We start from the raw sequence: 20174 nt of genomic DNA on the forward strand, positions 1-20174 counted from the left end.
TTCTTGGTTTTGGTTTCATTTTTATGCATGACAGAGCAGTGTAAGTTTGGGGTTTTTTTTCATTGGTTACGGATTCCATAGAATCCTCATTTGGTTTTGCAGAACTCAAGTTGAAGAGTTTCTTTCAATAAATAATAGATAATAAATAAAGTTCCACTTCTCTGGCCAAGCATGGCATTATTGCACTGAAGGAGAGCTGGTCACTTACCAGCTTCAGTAAATGTAACATTTGAGTAATCAGTGTTTAATTTCCAGTGGCACATTTTCATTGGCATTTAAAGGGAAGTCTTTCTTTACTTACTCTCAGCAGTGCACAAGGCTGTTTGAGCTATCAAGCAGCATACCAGAGGTGCATAGGGATTTGAGTTTTCCAGGGATGTTTAGCCAGGGATGTTAGCTTTTCAGAAATAATACTAATGCAAAGTGTCAGCTTCCACAGCATATCGATGACAAATTTTTATTTTAATTTGAAGTGTAATCAGCTCCATTTGGCAAAGATTTCCCTTGACAGCAGTTCAGTTGCAATTAAGATTGACAACTTTTTTCATAAGTAATGAAGATTTGTAAAGATTTTATTCCAGTGCCTTCTTGCTTATTCTTCCTTAGGGTTTTGCTTTGGGGTTTTTTAATCCCTTGTGCTTTTTTCTGTCTCAAACCCCTTTTGGTTTCTTGATATCACTTGAAACAGCTGATATCTTGCTAAGTAGAGAAAAATAAGATGCAGGTTTCCCTTCAGAATCAAAGCATAGGAGCACCAGTAAGAGCTGGGTTTGGCCTTTTTCCCAGATGCGGATTATATCATCCTCTTTGCTGGTCTCTGATGACCCTGGATTCAATGACCGCCTGTATTAGGGACGGTTCAAAACCATACTGAAACTTGAAACCATGACACCGTTAAAAGCTTAACAAAAAACAATATTTATTACCAAGAGGTGGCCAACAAAACGAACAAACCCAAAGGGAGGAAGGAGGAGAGAAATAAGCCCCCAGCAGGACCTCCCCAGTTACCCAGCTGTTGCCCATAAAGTTATCTTACCGACCTAGCATGCCTATAATTACCCATAGCAGAAGCTGCATCCTTGGAGAGTCAGTAAGTTGACAAATGGGCAGGTGTCCCCGCCAAAGGCAACGTTGTCCTTGGTGTGAAGTTAGCTCCCCCTAAGAAAGCACTATCTGCTTTTTATACAATTAATTGAGTGAACACAACCTCCCAGGTGTGGCCAGCACTGCCCAGCCCAAGGCCCTCAGTCCCACCTCCCGGTTATGTCAGTGCACCCCTTCTGCACACGCGTGGCATTGCCTGTGCCTGCATGCTGTACTCAGGGGGGTCTTTTCCAAATGAGTCTGGGGGCATCCTTCATCATCCTCCTAAATCTCTCCTTCAAGCGACCTTGGAGGACAACTCGCCAACCACAGAATACCAATTAAAACAGTTTATACAAGAAGCTCTCTTCAAGGACAACTTTCTGGTTTATCAGTGCTTGTTTTCCCATAACTTGGCAGGGAAAGAGCAAAGCTTTCACAGGTGGCAGGGCCAAACACAGACCAAAAGTATCAGCATAAATTCACCCTGGTACACCGCCTGAGAACATGTTTGGTAGAAAAATCAAAGATTGAAGTTAAGAAATACCTGGAAACTAGCCCAACACATGACATGAATATTTAGTCATTAAGCAAAATATATTGAATATATAGGAATAGAGATTGGTGTTGCCAAAAATTCTGTACTTAGCAGAACAAACTCATTGTGACTGAGGCTTAATTCTTGCTAAACATCCCATTATTTGGGTGTCTCACACAGAGCTATGCCCATAAAGCCTGATGTTGAGAAAATATTTTTTTAACTTTTCTTCACATGAGGGGGTGATAGTTTCATGCATAAATTTTGTGTGTAAATTGCTGCATGGCTCTGCATCACAGTGAATTGTCTTCTGTCTAACCTTTTAGAAATTTACTTTAAAGGTGCTTATGGTTTTTTTAAGGCATGCCTGTAGGATAGTTGAACAGTGATAGTGTTCTTCTGCACATGGAAAGACTGCATCTGAAACCCTTCTTCAGGGCTTAGGACAGGGATTCAAATACACCACCAAAATCTGAGTAGGTGTTCCAGTGATGAGGTTATTTTGTGGTAGCTCTTTTGACATGGGTTCTGTTGGGTTTGTTTTGTTTAAAAACATATGGAAGTTGTTTTATTCCGGATGTGGAATAACTTCACGTTCTTAAAAGAAACTAAATTGCCTTTATCAGCTCCACATAACCAACATATGGGGCCATACAGGACCTTTACTAAAAAAGATACTGTTTCGGGACACTGAATCTTGGGCTATTCATAGGGAAAAGACAATGATATCAATGAAACTGAAATGGTATCAATGACAATGGTATCAAGACAATGGTATCAATGAAACTGAAAAGTGGAGCCAACACATCAGTAACTCACCATAAGAATGTAGCTTCCTGTACAGATGTGTTGTTTCAGAAATTGTCTCCTTCAGAGAAGAGCCTGTCTTGGCAGTATCCTTGTTTTCTTCTCGGTTATTTTTCCTGTGTCCAGTCTGATCTGAGAACTTCTTAATGATAAAAGATAAAAGATAATAAGATAAAAGATAAAAAGATGATAAAAAAAGATTTTATGTGGCTGGATGAGTATACTAAATGATTTTGAATGTGCTGTATTGCACTGGGCTGCCCACAGTGACAGTGACATTTAGCTGGAAATTGCTCCACCTGTTGACTGGCAATATCTAGGGGTGAATGGGAGAAGCTGTTTCCATTGACCTCCACTCCATGCTTTGCTCTCTTCAGGCAAGTGAGGAACAACCACTGGTAGCCTGTTGGGAGGGAAAAGCCAGTGATAACAGCAGTGGGTGCTTTGGTGGTAGTCAGAGCCAGTGTGGGAAGAGGAATTGCAGCAAGCCCCAGTTCTCTGGCAGGTTTTCCTTGGATATCGCACATGTGAGTCTGTGGTGGCTATCTGCTTACATATGTGTCTGTGTGATAGGTACATTGTAAGATATAACTGAGTGTGGGAACAGAAGGATGTAAAATAGAAACGTGGAATTAGGGCTGTAGTACAGGGGGAAAAAGTTGAGTGAGAACCCTTGAGGTTACGTACTTTTATCTGACCCTGCTTTTGTTTTCCTGGTTCCATCGAAGGAGCATATGTTTCTCTGATGTGTGTCCACACAGTGAGAAAGGCCTTCTTCTCATTTGATGTTACTGTTCAGGTCACCTTAGAAACAAGTGTAATTATCTGCAAATGTGAAGAAAAATGCTGAGAAAATTTTAAAGTCAGAGCCAGTTTTGGTGAATGCATTCAGTAAAGGAGCCTGGGCTTTGAAGTCTTGCAGACTCAGCAATGGTCTTGATGTTGTGGCTGGTAGTCTACACAAAATGGTGCTACAGGGGAGCCTGGTTCCTGACTGCTACAGCATGAAAACGAGAATCAATTCCTTGATTATATTGGAGCCTTTTTCCACCAAGGACCTGAGCTTCACTTGGTAGATACTGAGATGACAATTAGGTGCAATACAGTTCCATAGAAATTTTATGCTTCAGAAATACTTTGTGAAGACTCCCTAAGTTTGGCAGCTTTAGCAGTGGCAGTTCACTTTTGATGTTGGTCTCCACTAATCCTCCCAGTAGTAAATATAGCGTGGTGTATGCAAGGGATCTCAGGGCTCTGAACAAGCACTGTCTGCCAAGGTCTCTGGAATTTTAAAGTTTATTTGGACTCTCATTCTGTTTGTATTTGTAGTCATATTTTCATATGTGTAAGACATTCTGCTAATAGAGAGATTGACAAATGTGTTTCAGTACAGAAGTGATATGGAGATGCTCAAAAGATTTCTGGTTTTTGTCTGAATCTTGAAGCACAAACACTAGGTCAGCTGGTGAAACCACTTGAGGAAGGATGAAAAAAATGCCTCTAGTAACAGTATTTTTTCTATCTTCCTCAAATTAGTATGTTAGAAATCAGAATTAAAAGACAATCTAAATTATTCTGAAATAATAATTGCAAGAAAACTTTGTTAGAACTGGAATTCTCATATTGGCTGAAGGAAGAGAACTCAGCTTCATCAGGCCATATGTGAAGTCCCAGTATAATTTTTTTTTAATCTGATTCAGTAGCATTGCAGAACTTTTCAAAGCTCAGAATTCTGTCTTGAATTTACTGCTGTAATAAGAAATTCAGATTTAGGAAATGTATTGTTATGACTCCTTTACATGATGAGAAAGTCCATTGTTGGTACTAAAATAGGAAAGGTGAACAGATTCCTTCTTCATCACAAATGCGACTCCATTGTTTTAATTTCATCCATCACACTAGCTAGCCTTGGTCCTTTAGCAATCTTTCAAGTTCAATTCCAACAATTTATGAAACTTTGTGGTCATTTTTGTGTGATTGTCTTGGGCATAAAGTAACAACTCATTAAAGCTGTTGACTTAACCTGTTTACTTCTGTAAAGTGAACTGTACATACAAGCAGAAAGTTATGTGCATTTTTTGTTACTCTGGAAAAATATGTAAAACACCTTAAAGGAATATTAGGAGTATCCTCATCAGGGGTAGTAAGCAGAAGTTGTGGCATTGCCTAAAGTGAACAATACGTTAGTCTATGTGCACATTGCATTTCATTTTCATGAACAAGAATAGAGCATAGCAAGGAGAAGTTGCCTTTTTGCTTGGCTTTTGATTTAACTTTGCACACAAGTGGTGTATATGTTCAGTTCCGTATCATGTCTGTGAAAAATTGTGGAGTTCTGTCTGGAGAGTGCAGGGGGTGCAGGATATCAGCTTGATGCTGGCTTTGAGATGGGAACAGGCTTTCAAATTAATGGTTCTCTGTTTTCTGAGTACATGATCACTGCCGTAAATAACTCCATCCTTGCCTTTCGAGTGGTTAGGGGTACCCCCAGGTTTAAAATGAGAGACAGAAATGTATGAAGTTCTTTCATCCAGTAAACCAAATGATGCCAGCCCTGTGGTTTAGAGGTTATGAGAATAATCTCTTTCCAGTCCTGTTGAGCTCTGCATGGTGTCACCAGATTAAGTGGTGTGATTAGCTGGGTTAAGTACTAATTATATGAAGAGGATGCAAGAGACATGCATTTTCTTTCTTTTTCTCTCTCAACTGGTGCTGTGGCACTGAGAAATGCTGCTGCCATGGAGAGACAGGAGAGTGAATATTGTCCATCAAGGTTGAGTCAGAGACCTTTGAAGGGACCAGAAGAAGCTCTTAATCATTGTGTTAGAGGGTGAAAAGCTTAGTGCCAGCAAAGCAGGCAGGTATAGCTCAAGGTAGTGTTGACTGTTCACACATGGTACATCACCAGGCAAGATTAAAGGCAGTGTCATGTCTACTCTGAGATGCTTGATGGAGAATTTCTTCAAATACACCTCTTCAGGAGCTGATCGTGAGACTGCTTTCTGAGAGGCTTCAGGCTCTTAATGGAACTTGTTTGCTAGATAGAGGGTATAGGAGAGCAAATAAGTCAAATGTCCCCTCTTACCTGGAAGTAAAGCTGTTACTGCAAATACTGCAAATGTCTTCATTTCCAGACCTGATTTCTGCTATCACTCTGTAGTGCTAAAACAATGTAATGTCATTTGTAAATGGCTGTGAAGAGTAAAAGGTTTTGGTTTTGACTCTGCAGTTCTTCATGATGCATTTTTTTAATAATGAGGGATGTGGAAGGGTGCCCTTCTTGAGAAGGGGTGAGAACTTGGCCTTTTACTTCCAGAGGCTCTGACTGTGCCCAGGCTGATGTCCTGCCCAGCACCTGACAAGTCAGAGTTTGTCCTGAGAGAATGTAAGCTTCTGGATTGCCAGCTGCACTTTGTTCAGATTTCAGGGCAACATTAAGCATTTCGTGTCTTATCTTGCTGGCCTCATGGTGTTAGCCTGTGTAGTTGGAAAAGCTGAACAGGCCCTTCCTCTGTATCTCTTGTTCCCATTTTCCTCTACTTGCAAAAGCTGTCCTAGAAACCTTAGCAGGTCTTATGAATTTATGGTTTTAAATGACATGTCACATGATCCACCAGTGACACTGTGTGTTGCCTTTAGTAGTACACCAAAGCATCATTGTGGTTTTAAAGTCATATTTTTTTCTCAGAACCCTTTCCTGCTGGTAATATAATTTCATGTGCATACCACTTAAACAGCAGTTGCATTCATAAGTGTCTTGAAAAAACTCTCATCCAAGAGGTTTTATAGTTTAATTATAATGATAAATGGAAAAAAATATGTTGTGCTCAAGCAATTATCACCATTAAAGTAGTACAGACTCTTACAATTTTTTTACTCTCTCCATTTTTTTTCTCTTTCCTTTCTCTTTTTTTCCTACACACGAATTATGAACTAGTTCCTCTGATTGTTTTCCTATTGTTTTTTTTCCCCCCATTTTACAAAGTAAAATGAAATTAGAGTTTTTTCCCTTACACTGAATTTTGCTTCCCTCAGGCAGCTGCTCTTTCTTGAGCTGATAGAAGGCTGCTGGAAAGGGGTAGAGCATTAAGCAAATCCGGGATAGATTAGTCAGTGAATGAACCACTAGCAGCATTACATTGTCATCTGTTTAAAAATAGATTGCTATTTCAGAACTTTAGTCTAATAGGAATAGCTTATAAACTCTTCTGCATGTCTCTAGTCTCAGATGCATTTCTGGATCCTCATATGAAATTCTCCTGCAGATTTCTTCAAGGAGAAAATAGAGGGAAGGTGAGGAACTGGAGTATCCTACCTGTAGACTTTATAAATAAACATGGGCTTTCAGATTGTATTGTGTGAATGATGGCTGTAATGGAACTGCACTGGGGGAGTGGATCCTTGCAGGGAAGATTATGGTTTAAACATGTTCTAAAATTTGCTTATGCTGTACTTCAGTGTATATTTGCTTTTTGCTTCTGTAGTGAACCTATACTTCCTGAAATCATGGAATGTAATTTGTATCTGTGTAATACAACAGAGTTACGTGTAAGAATAGAGTTACATGTAATGCCGTGGACTTATTCTTAATTTCCATTTTTCAAATTTGACAAAATCTTGTCCCTAAACTTGAACATTGAATGTGTTACTCATTAACATTTTAACAAAATATCAGCTGTCTTAGCTTTTGAGATGTTTTGTGGTCTTCTGTGTGGTAAGTGTTATGATCTTTTGTATGGCAGTTCATGCCAGATGATATATATTCAGCTGTTCCAAAAATCTTTGGAAAAACAGTTCCCTTTCCAGTGGATTTAATTAGAAAAAGTAAAGTAGAAAGAACACTGATGGGTTTCCTAATGCTGCTGGATACTCAGATTCGCACTGTTCTTTCTAATGGAACACTGTTTACCTTCATTTTGACAATAATAATAATAGTAATAATAATAATAATAATAATAGGCTGAGTTCAAGGACACATACTGAACAAATGCCAATGAGATTAGCTAATGAAATTAAATACTAGCCAAATGTATTAACATTAATATTCACTCAAGTCAGGAAAGGTTTTGCTGTTCAAATGTGATATGAAAAGTAGAATGGTTTTTAGGGATTTGAGATGTAGCAGCTTTTTTTGCATGACTCTGCCTTTCAGTGAATCAGTAGTGAGACCTGTACTGCTTGGCCCTCTGTAGTGTTCCTCTTTTGCACCTTCCCAGCCAGAAGGGTCTTGGTCTGTGCCTGCCCCCAAACACTGGCAGCTTTCCCTGCCTTCAAACCCTGGCTTCTTTGCTGATCCTTGCAGCAGAACAAGGCAGTTGCCTAAACCTGTTGGTGTACAGCCTCCTCAGCACACACTGATGTATTTGAACATTTGGTTTGAGAGACAATATTATGAATTTTTCAGTGCTCCAAAACCAGATAAGTTTAAGGGGGAGGGAAAAAAAAAGGCTTATAAAAGAGCCTAGGATTGCATGTGAAGCATTTAGCAGCAATACTGGAGCCAAAGTCACAAAAGAAGAGTAAAATCTAGAGTTGTGTTCTGTCTTCTTTGGGTTAATATCCCTCACTTGGGATCCTTACTATGCATCACAGCGGATTAAACTGAGAGAACAGTTGAATTTGCAGTGGGCTGTCTTGAATATTTCTTGCTGACATTACACTTTTTCTCTAGATCCCAGTTTCAAAAATACCTGTCCTAATTTCACTCCTGTTCTCAATCCAGTGGAAAAGGAATCTTTAGTGGGCAAGATATCTGTTATATCTTTTCAAATTGCTCCCTGAAGAATAATATCAACTTCTTTTCTTCTGACCAGATACACTGAAAAATCACCTTATAAGTACTTAACCTTTTAGTTCTCCGTACTTTTGAGGAGTGCATATAGAGTGATAAACTTGATTACATTGTAAGAGGTAATGTTGTTTCTATTTGCTAGGGCCAATCTAGTAAGTGAGGAGTAGTGAAACAAAACTATGATAGGCAATCCAAACCAGAACATTTTCTGTTTTCCTTGTATGGAAATACATTTTAAATTTCTCTTCCTTGCAAATAATGGTAGGGTGATTTTATTGCAGGACACCTACTTAGCAATGCTTATCTGCCTAAATATACAATCATTTTCTTGATATGAGTAAAGACTGATTTCTTCTGTGATTTCAGTGGGACTCAAAGTATTGCCTATTTCTTACTTCTTGTACTACAGTTTGCTTTTTCCAGAGGATTTGTTTTATTTTCACGGAAAACTTATATGTCAAAATCATTTTTAGTGAAGTAACTGAATTAGATGTGAGTTTTTTCTGTTATTTAAAAGGCATCTCTGTTGACTTTGAATACATGTTTAACGGAAACTGATTTTATCCTAGAAGAACAGTTTCAAGGCACATTGACAATTTGTGTTATACCTCAGGAAAGGAAATAAAATAGACTGGCCGGGTTAAAGTTTTGAAGGGTAAATTTAATTTCAAAAGACAGTCAGACTTCAAATTATTCCCTCCCATGTATTTCAAAGACCTGGGAAATCAATGGGCTCTGCTAATAAATTCTTTTTTTGTCTTTGCTTTTAACGCAATTTTCTGCACAATTCAAAGACAAAGTAATTAATTTTAATTTTCTTTCTAGCTGTGAAAGGATGAAAGGGATTTTTTTTCCCCTTCATTTTAGTTTGTACTTCACAAGTATTAATGTATTAGCTTAGTATTGTTTGTGTTGCGTTGATTGTTATGCATTGATTTTCTTTTCCATATACCCTAAGCACTCTACAGACTGTGGATTTGATGTGAGGCTCCACCAGGTGGGCTGCACCCAGCCAGTGTTGGTAGGCTTACATGATCTCTGAGTGCTGAGGGCTCTGTGCATCCTTCCCTCATCTCTCATCCAAGAGCTTATGCCAGCCAGTCAGCAGATAACCCCTGGGGAGGTGGAAAGGTGAGTCTGTGCTGCACCCTGATATCAGTGTGGCATGAACTGCCTGTCAGTCCCTGGTGGGTCTTGTGAGTCAAGCTGGAACGCTCCCTAGACACAGCCAGTCACTGCCTAAAGATCATGGAAAGATCTCTTAAGGCTGGGTTACAGATTAGGGCACACCAGTGTGTTTTTCCTCAATCTCCTATCTCTGGTTTTGGCAAGAAGGAAGTTGGACTAAATGAACATGGGAACTTGCTTGGATCTACAGTTTTCTTCTGCAGTGACCTGTGCCAAGTTGTGCTTTCCACGCTCCTGCCTGTATCCCGTCAGCAGCTCTGGGAATAGGCTGATCAGGTAAAATCCTTGAGAGATCAGGTTCCATCAGTGAAATAACTGTGTTTGTCTTTAGGGGTCCATTCCAGAACGAGTGTGGGATCAACCCAGAAGATAAGGGTTTTCAGTCTTTCTGGTGCAGTTAAGGACACTTGAGCAAGCATCCACATGTATCCTGCTTCAGTATGCAGGGCTCAGGCTTATTAAACTTCTAAATAGGTTTCAAAGTCCGTTGTTTTCTCCTCTGAGTTACAATTGTAGAATTAAGTTGTAGGCAAGAGTTAGTGTGTTCTAATGTGGAGGGGTGGGTTTGTGGCTGTTTTTTCCTTTTTACATCAGAATTGTTGTTTTCTTGGTTTGATAACAGTGTGTACAACAGAAGGTTGTGGTGGTGAAGGAGTCAGTACAGTTTCGCATAGAATCCACTGAAGGTGTTTATGTTCTGTTTCAGCCAGGGCTGCTGCATATGTTAGTATTCTGTATGTGGAAAAACAATGCCATGTCTTAGGCAAGAATATTTATAAGGCTGAGAATGATAGAATCATTTAGGTTGGAATATCCTTAAGATGATTAAGGTCAACATGTCATGGTTTAACATTGCAGTGAAGTTCTCCCCTTGCCCCTGCTCCAGCTTGGACTTACTCACAGATCACAGGATTGTACCTGCTTGGAGTGGAGCTTTATCTCTGAGCCGGTCTCCTCAGAGATATATATACCTGCTCTGGGAGAGACTTATCCACAGCCACAGTGGCTTTGAAATGCACCATAATCCCTTTAGAGGCATACTAGCTGTGGCACAGTCATAACCACGGCCACAGATGCTTTGAGATGCACCTGCTCTCACATGGACTTATCTGCAGGTCACAGTCCCTTCAGCTCGAGTTCCCACAGGAGTTCCAGCCTGTCCAGCACAGCAGCACAGAACAGCAGTGATGCCTTGGTCACCTGCCAGCTCAGGGGCATCACTGTGGCTGCTATCAAATTGTTCCCAGGCACAGCAGGAAGTTGATAAGAATAATGTTCATCATGTCTGCTTTTCGTCAAACAATAACTGGCAAACTGAGTCATGGCTGGGCTTGGCGAACGAAGATTTGGGAGAGGTCTCTATCCACGTTTGTCACAAGCGCGCTGGTGGCTAAAAAGGCAAATACAACTGCATTTGTAGAAGATGTCAATACAGGGCTTTGCAAAAGTGGGTAAAGCCTTCAAGCCTGCACAATGGATTTTTTAGGTGAGACACAGTGTGCGCTGAACTGAACCCACCCTTTAATCCTGTGGTTCATCTGCTGGGGCCGAGCGAGCTCGAGCTTGGACGGTGGCAGCGAGGTCCTCAGGATGTAGGTTTAATTAGAGTGACCTTCTCTTAGATGGGTAAGGCCAAGGGCAAACTGAGTGCTATACCAACTAACTGCAGTAATTCTGGGATGTACAGAAATGGGTGGCATGTGGCCCTGGGCAGAGAGAGCAAGTTGTTTCTGGAGGTTCTCTGATGTTAGTATTTCCTCCCACTTGATCTGGGAATATACAGGTCTGCATTCAGCCTGTAACTGTGCTATATTTTGTGTTTTGAAAAGTTGTTTGTTTTTTTTTTTTAACAACTCCTATGAAGCTCAGGGTTGTGTTTTATATAGGCACTCTGTTTTCTGGCATTCACAGAAGTAAGACTGAGAGTGCTTCTTAAATCAAAAAATGTGCTCAGGGCAAACCTTGAAAAAATGTTGATTTCCTTTGGCCACAACAGCTGTGCACTCTATTACTGTAGCAAAAGCAGAAAAGTGGAGCTGTTATTTTCCCTGTGGTGTCTGGCTGCACAGCAGAGCTTTTGTGTCATGTGTGGTCTGTGGTACAGGTATTGTGAACTGTTCTGTCTTTTATAAAAGATAGGTCTTCTATACACAGGAGTATACTAGATTGTTGGTATTTGCTTGCAACAACTGTACTTTCAAAGCTACGATTAAAAAAAGGGGACAATATTTTTCCTGCAAATGACATTAAAAAAATCCCTGCTACTTTAAATTCAGTTTGGTTCTGGAGTTGGCTCATGGTGCATATAATGTACTAAGCAGGAGACATGCTGTTCTTCAAAGGAATTTACACAAATTAAGCTAATTCCCTACCCTAGGGAAATACCTTCAAAATCATCTCCTTAGGCTAGACAGCAGAGGGCCTGAAAAGGGAACTCTGGTGAATGTATTGCAGTATCCAGTGGCATCCTCATAAAAACCCTGTTGCTCTGAGGATTTGAGTGGTAGGAGACCCTCCAGTGTGGCTTCTTTCACATTCACTATAACAAGAGCTGCAGCAATTTAAGCACTCAAAGCTGAGTGGTTTTTTGCCTCTCTGAAAGACAGGCTTAATAAAAGAGACCAATTTGCAAAACACAGTGCTTGGAGCCTTGGTCTAGCTGGTTGTGTGTTTTCATATGCTCCATTCAAAACTTCTTAAAACCAAGTCACTTATATGTCACATATATCTGTCAAGATGGGATTTTAGGAACCAAAGTCTGTATATCCAGTGATCTCTCTCTTGGTTTGATCCTTTTTGCTTTCATTCCAAACTTCCTTAGAGTTGTGATACAGGGTTTAAACTGAGCCTGCAGCTGAAGCCTGAGGGTATTTAGCAGTTAAAATAGTACTAGAATGTCACTTTGAAAAACAAGGTTATACTACAGCAGTGTTGGGCTGGCACAAGTCTTAAAGCATTGATACATTTGTTCACTGTCTTGTTTTGCTTTTTGTAGTGTTTTTTTGTTTTGTTTTGGTTTTGGTTTTGTTTTCTTTTGATTGTTTATTTTGTTTTTTAAAGTTATTATTTGGGCAGATAAGTTCTCCTGAGGTTCTTCAGGTCACCAGTCAGCCAGACTGGCAAAAAAAAAAATTAAATTATTGTCCTTCATTGTATTTGGATCGCTTCTGATTTCCTTGTTTTCCCTTCTCTCTTAGAATTTCTTTTACAACCAGTGCCCTTTTGTGTGATATCAGGATAGATTTTACTGGTTTAGAATACAGGAAGGAATGTAGGCCATAAATAGATGGCATATATTCTTCTAACACCAGGAATACTGAAATAGCTCATCTCAAAAGACAGGGAACACCTCACCCATTGGCCAGATGCCAGGAGGTTACAGGATTGACAATAAAGTGGCAGGCCTGAAAGGCAGATTAATGGTAGGCTGTGCTCTAAAAAAGAGCATGTTGAGTCCCAGGAGAAATTTCTGCAGGAGCAAATTCAGGAAGAATTCAGCCATATGCTGATAGCTTAAGGCAGTTTTGCCTTTCTCTTGACTCCTCTATCCCCACAAGGTTCTGGCTTTCCCATGTGGTGTGTTGGTCCCCGTGATTCTCATGGAATGGGCTAGCTGCCTTCTCTGCTTTAACCGAATGTATTCAGGAGGGGCTCGTCTGTACAAGTCTGTTTGAAGGAAATCCTTCTTATACAATCAGCCTTTTCTGCACAGCCAGGTAACTGCAAGGGCCCTTATAAGTTTTGCAGAAGATAGTCTTTAGCTGGGTGACTTTGACTTGATGCTGAATAGGCTGAGCTATCCAGACCCTCCTGTGGATTTTTTTTTTGTTTGGTGGGCTTTTCCCCACCATTAGTAGTTCTGTGTTTTTCCTTTTGCAAAGCAGGATTGCCCATACCTGCCATTCTGGAGTGCTCAGAGCCATAAATTACAGCTGTTCTTTGATAAGGTGACAAGGATGCCACGGCCCATCCAAAGATACTTATTTAAATAATAGCTTGTTGTTTGTACATGGGACTTCTGACATTGCTCATGGAGTTTTCCAGGCTTTTGTATGGACAGCCTGTGCAGCTGTGGTTATCCTCAAGCTCTCAGAGCAGAATGGGATCAGAGTTCTGCCTCTCTAATGTCTGCATTGCTGTGGCAGTATAGAGCAGATGAGTGGTTTTCAAAAGCCCTGCTCTGCTAGAGTGCTGTCCACCACAAAAACTGTGAAATACAGTTGACTTTCATATAAAGAGTTTTTTATTACCTAAAATATTTTTACAATTGTCATGTGAAACAGGTTAAAGCAGAAAACAACTATGGGTCAGAATTCAGGCAATCCTGCAAGAAATCATCCTTTCCCCAAAGGGAGAACAAACAATATAAGAAGCATTCCTGGTTCAGAGAAGTGGCAGAGAGAGTGACAGACACCTGAGGTGGTACCTCTGACCTCTCTTTGTCTTGCTCACACAGGAGATCGGGGGAGGGAGTGTGGAGGGCAGCTCCACCTGGCAATGTCACCGTGCCCTCTGCTAGTGCAGCACCTTAGCTGACTGTCTACCTGAGCCCCAGGCACTGAGTTACTGGTCTGATTCACTCCCCCTCAGTCTGGTGAATCTGTCCTGGCAGTCAGGTGTCTCCTGTGTTCATCAGTCGGATGTGCTGCAGGCTGAGAGCAGGGGAGGTGAGCTCTGCACTCTTAAGAGCTTTTATGCCCAGCTCATCACCCTCAGGCTGCATGATTAGCAGTTGCTGATCAGCTCCTGTTTTCCAAGGTTAAAGAAGAAAGGTAAAGAAGAAAATAGTGGTGTGCTGCTTTAAAGGTAAGTCATGCTTGTGTATTTAGAGTAAGGACTTCCGCGTCTGTGCTGCCAAAGTTAAACTGGTGAAATGGTATGCAGGAGGCTGTCGTTTAGTGAAGCATGTGGCTGTTATGTAAAGGTTTTAATTACTTTCTTCATCTGTCTGCTTAGGAACACGAGATGTCTGGCAAAATTTTGAGAAGGCTCAAGGCGTTAAAGAAAGCTCATCTAAATAAAGGAGAATTAACGTGACATTGCAGTTACTTAATCCTTTATTGTCCTGCCATGTGACTGCAGGGATACTAAGGCGCAGCACTGCTTTTGCCTTTCCTGTCATCTTCTAGAATTAGGTGCTTCATTAAACCCACCATGGGAAGGAAACAGAGGGGCAACGAACTTTCTACAGCAAGGCTTCAACACAAAGTGACATTTCCAAGGCACAGTGACAAGCTCACAGCTGAAGAATGAATCAAAGGCAAATCCTACAGCCAGCTCTTGGACTGGTACCAGAATCAAGTAGAACTGCGCTCTTAAGGTCAGCTATTCAAAATTAACTGGAGGTATCTGAATTTATTAGGAGCAGTTAATCAGTTTTCTGTTTGACCTTTATCTATCAAGTTGGTTTTCAAAGCATCAAGCTAAAGCCTGAATATTTGTGTCAAATATTTTCCATGTGTCAAATGTACTGTATAGACACTGAGCACCTTGCCGCTTTCTTGCACAAATTTTGCAGTTTTAATTGCAAAGCCTCTTTCACCTTGTAGCTGAAGATCCCGACGTACTCACTCTGTGAGTGAGAAATTGATGTATACAGCTTCCAGTTTATCTCTGATTTTGAACAGGACATGCAATATGCAGATTGGGCAGATATGTTTTTAAAGTAATTTTCAAACTAATCCTTGGACTTTCCATAAACAGCTTTTTTTTTTTTGCTACATTTGTCACAGTTTCTATTATGTGCAGGATTGCATATTCATTCAGAATTACTTCATTTAAGCTTGTTATTGTGACATCTTGTTAATGGGGAAGTGATTACCCTGTAGACTATGACAACAGGATATGTGAATGAAGGAGGTCATGGAAAACACCGCTGTTCCAGGTGGAATCATGAGGATAGTGGAGAAGATGATGGGCACCCGGAGTGCTATGGAGGAGATGAAGAGAACAGGCAGCACAGGCTGACCCCATTTGAGAAACTAATGCAGGATATGTCTCACAATGAAAAAGTGGTGAAAGAATTAACCCTGGGAAAGAGAATTGCCTTCTATCGAGTCAGAGGAGAAATAGGAAATGGGAATTTCTCACAAGTGAAGCTTGGAATTCATTCCCTAACTAAAGGTAGGCACCATTGCACGTTGAGTGCCCTTACAAACGGCCTTTTATGGAAAGAAAGGTGTTGCCTGAGCCTTAAATACATATATAGTTTGTATGTGTCTTTTTAATGTTGCTAAGTGAATCTGTGGGCAGTGTCACAGAAAAATGGTCAAGGTTGGAAAAATTTTCTCTAGATAGCAACCATTACAAGAAAAGTTCATCACTGCACTCCCATGGTTCAAACACTCCACACTTTAAAGCATGTGTTGTGCCTCCCCTACTACAACCTGTCCTGCCAATCTGTCCTCTTCCCTGCCCCAGCTCATGGGCTGCAGGGCTACAGGTGGTGAATGCCCACAGCAGCAGGGCTGGGCATGCTCCTGCCTGCAGCCAGACGTAGCAAGGCTTCCTCTATTTCATCACAAATAGTACTACTATGGACCAAGATTTTATTTGGTCACAGTAATTTCGGTGACAACTGTTATGCCTGCTTTACAAAATCATTTGCATACAGCTGGAATGGGGCTATAGGTGTGGGCTGAGCAGGTAGGAAACAAGCTCTGGAAGGAGAGTCAGATTGAGAAAAATGCCACAATAGTAAGTGTACAAAGATGCAGAGAAAACTAGTCACCCTGATGGAAAACAAGAACAGTTTCTATTATTGTCAGACAGGGGCAGAAGAAGAAATAGGACAGTTGATGACAAGTTCTTAGTTATACCTGTGACTGAAGTGTCCACTGCAGTTACCTAACCCTTCTAAGTCCTTCATAGAAGATAGGGTGCTTTTCTGTATTTAAGCCGAGAAAAATACTTGACAATTCAACACAAACACCACTTTGGCGATACCAGAGCTTTCTTTTTCAGTCTGATTGACTGTCCTTCCTTCCATCCTCTTGTAGGTGAGAGAACAAGATATGCCCCGAAACCTGTATTATCTCCCATTATTTTCTCTGACCGCCTCTTTCAGCCCAGACTTCAGAGGGTGAGAACTTGTGTGGAAGAGTTGTTGCACTGGGAATCTAAGTGGAGAACTAATGGTTAATTTTTCACTTTTAAGCCTGCCTCTGTTCAAGGGTTGCTTTAACTGGGTGTGGAGTTTTTGATTTTGCTTGTTTAAGAAAAGCAACTCAGTTCTGCTTGGCCCATGGCAAGTTGTTTCCTCTTCTGTGATTTTTTTTTTTCTTCCAGAGGTAACTGTCTTGTACTTACTGCTGGAAGAAATTCTGCTCCTGTATCTGGAGCAGCAGGAATGCTAATGAAAGGCAGTTAGAAATTTGATCTGGATGAACCCTTTGCTTGCTGAACTTACTTAAAAAACAAGTTGCTTTAGCATTTGAATAGAATTGACTGAAAAAAATTTGAACTTGGTGAATACAGTAAGCTTGGACAAACTAAATACCAAAACCAAAACTCTTCCTTTTTCTTGAAAAGTTTCTTTTTCGTCAGAAATCTCTCCAATTTTATTTTTTTTTTTTGCTTGTTTGTAGCTTTTTTTGGTTAAAATGTTCACTGGACAAAGAGTTGATTTCTTGATACTAAATTTGCAACTGTCATGAGGAAGGAAGAATAAAAGATAAGCATTTTCTGACTCGTCTCTGCCTGTGAGCTTATCTGTGCTCATAAAATACAGTACATAGACAGAAGAATAGGGACGTGCACACAGACATGCATCCATACCCACTCCCCACCCCCACAAAGAGGATTCTGTTTTTTGCAGTAGATGCACATCGTTGTATTGGTGATGATGTTCCTGCACAATGTTAATGAGTACTAGTCTTTTTTTTGCTGATTATATAAATACAAAGGCTTCGTTATCAATGCTGTTTGGATCTCTGTGGTAGGGGGTGGTGTATGTGTCAGGGCTGTTCAGCTCCTCAGTTACTACCATAGTGTTAAGTATGGTCTCTCTCCATACATCTCACCCTATATCAAACAGAGAAACAGTTTTGGCTTTTACTACCATGAGCCTTTGTAACAATTACACTGTGTGTGCTTTTTCTGTTGTCCTTGTGGTCTGTCACAGCAGGACACATGATTTCTAGAGAGAGAGAGGAAAAAATTTCAGGATCTTACTGGATGACATACCTTGTTTCTCTCATAAGGGCTGTCTTGGCTGTTTAGAGAATACAGAAGAATCTTTGGTGCTGTGATGTGGCTTGGACAGGTGTGCTCCTCACTGGGTAAAAAACTGGCTGGATGGCTGGGCCCAGGGAGTGGTGGTGAACGGAGTTACATCATGCTGAGGCTATCACTAGTGGAGTTCCCCAGGGCTCAGTGTTGGGACCAGCCCTGATTAACATCGTAATCAGTGATCTGGACAAGGGGATTGAGGGCACCCTCAATCAGTTTGTAGATGACAGCAAATTGGCTGGGAGTGTTGATCTGCTGGAGGGCAGGAAGGCTTTGCAGAGGGATCTGGACAGGCTGGATCAATGGGTTGAGGCCAGTGGTATGAGGATCAACAAGGCCAAGTGCCAGGTCCTGCACTTGCGTCACAACAACCTCAGGCAGGTCTAGAGGTTGGGGGAAGAGTGTCTGGAAGGTGGCTCAGTGGAAAATGATCTGGGGGTGCTGATTGACAGTGGCTGAGCATGAGCCAGCAGTGTGTCCAGGTGGCCAAGAAGGCCAAAGGCATCCTGGCTTGGATTGGCAGTAGTGTGGCCAGCAGGACCAGGGCAGTGACTGTCCCCCTGTACTGGGCACTGGTGAGGCCACACCACAAATCCTATGTCCAGTTCTGGGCCCCTCACTGCAAGAAGGACACTGAGGGACTGGAGTGAGTCCAGAGATGGGCAACAGAGCTGGTGACAGGTCTGGAGCACAAGTTTGATGAGGAGCAGCTGAGGGAACTGGAGGTGCTTAGTATGGAGAAAAAGAGGCTCAGGGGAGACCATCTTGTTCTCTACAAATACCTGAAGGAGATTGTAGCCAAGTGAGGGTCATTCTCTTCTCCCAGGTAATAAGCAATAAGACAAGAGGAAATGGCCTCAAGTTGTGCCAGGAAAGGTTTAGATCGGACATTAGGAAAAATTTCCTCACTGAAAGGGTGGTCAAGCACTGGGACATGCTCCCCAGTGAAGTGGGAAGTCACCATCCCTGGAGATATTTAAAAGACATGTAGTTGTGGCACTTGGGGACATGGTTTAGTGGTGAATTTGGCAGTGCTGGGTTAACAGTTGGATGTGATGATTTTAGAGGTACTTTCTGATTTTATGATTCTATGTGTATTGTGATATTCAGGAGCATTATCCACTATATTAACCTAAATTTTGGCAGAGATTTTTTCCAGAAACCTGTGAAACTTCTTGCTAAGGACCGTTACATTCCTAAGCTCTGTGTAACCTTTATTTTACATGCTTTCCAACTGACAAAAGTAGTGTGAGAGCACACCTGAATAGATGCAATTAAGAGCATCCAAAATGTACAGCTAATAAAAAGTCAGTGTAATGTGAAACATGAATTGCAAAAGCACAGATTTCCAGGCACCTAGTTTGCCTTTTTTTTTTTTTAAGCCATTTTAACCTGGTTTTGTTTGTATTTTGTTTCTTTTTTGCCATCACAGCGAATGCCACTTCCTCCTGAAATTATTTCTCAACCTTTTCCTAATTTCTCTTACTAAGATTTCAGCTAGCACTTTTCAAACCTCAGCATACACTGTGTATAGTCAATCAAACATCTTTCAACTCAGTCTTTTGGTAAATAAGCTGCCTGCTAAAAATGCCCTTCTGTTTACCACTGCTGCCAAGCAAGGGTAATAGAGGATTTGCAAACAAATAATTTTTTGGAAGCAGAGAGGACTAGTTTACAAAAGAAAAGGAAGGTGTCAGGTTTCTTACCCTCTGGGTGGGCTGGGTTTCTTCCAATGTCATGCATTTGCAACTGCAATTATGTAGACTTAAAGGAGCTCGGTCCTGATTTATGGTGGTGTTTGAACAGGATCAGGCCTTCAGTTGTAAACATTCTTCTTTTCCCCCCTGTTTCTTTTTAAAACGTTGCAGGAAAACTGACAAGGAGAAATAGTAGTTTCCAGCAAAAGGAAAGGGGAGAAGATTTCTTTTTTAAAGCCCAAATGACCCCAACTTTTATAAATCAAGATGTAATGATGAAATTGAGTGGCTAAGATTGTGAGAATTGTTCTGCCTGTAGTATCTAACCGTTTAGCTGAGTGAATGTAGCCTATTGCAAGCTGATGCTCATTCCTTGTGGTTTAAGATATCAGTATGCTAGGAACATGACAAGGATTTTAGTCTGTCACTGCTAGGTCAGCAGTCAGAGCACTGCCAGGATAAGTGTCAGCAGCTGCATTTCCTCCCAATTCACCACACAGGAGCAGGTACCTGCCTACCCAAGGAGCTCCTTAGAAAGCATGAAACAGGTCAGAGAGAATCAGCATGGGGAAACTGCCCTGTACTTAGCACAGACTCCTGAAAACATGCACATCAAGGGTAATTCAGTACCTTCCACGAGAATCGTATTTGCTTCAAGTACTTGCTGAACTTCAGTAGAGAAATCAATTGATGCATGTATGGTACTAAAAAATGTAAATGTACCAAACATGAGGTTTTCTTGATCTGTAAAATATATGCATAAGTATCCTTAACACTTCCTTTAGATATGTTGAAATACTAAACTTGAGTTAAAAACTTTATGTCATTAAGTAAAAACATC

General features: G+C 41.0%; 1 protein-coding gene across 6 annotated transcripts in view; it reads left to right on the forward strand.

Annotated features, from left to right (window-relative positions):
* NIM1K (NIM1 serine/threonine protein kinase) overlaps nt 1–20174 on the forward strand; it is a 30920-nt gene that overhangs the window by 4396 nt on the left and 6350 nt on the right. For 4 of the 6 annotated variants that reach the window (XM_064641867.1, XM_064641868.1, XM_064641869.1 and 1 more), the window contains exons 3-4: nt 14364–14727; nt 15292–15530. In XM_064641867.1, coding sequence (XP_064497937.1) covers nt 14657–14727; nt 15292–15530 — 310 coding nt within the window. In that variant the 5' untranslated portion in view covers nt 14364–14656. Of the gene's footprint in view, nt 1–9356; nt 14728–15291; nt 15531–20174 lie in introns of those variants that run through there. The other 2 variants (XM_064641872.1, XM_064641871.1) reach the window with 2 other exon arrangements.

Source organism: Pseudopipra pipra, chromosome Z (genome assembly GCF_036250125.1).
Source record: "Pseudopipra pipra isolate bDixPip1 chromosome Z, bDixPip1.hap1, whole genome shotgun sequence".
Lineage (NCBI taxonomy): Eukaryota > Metazoa > Chordata > Aves > Passeriformes > Pipridae > Pseudopipra > Pseudopipra pipra.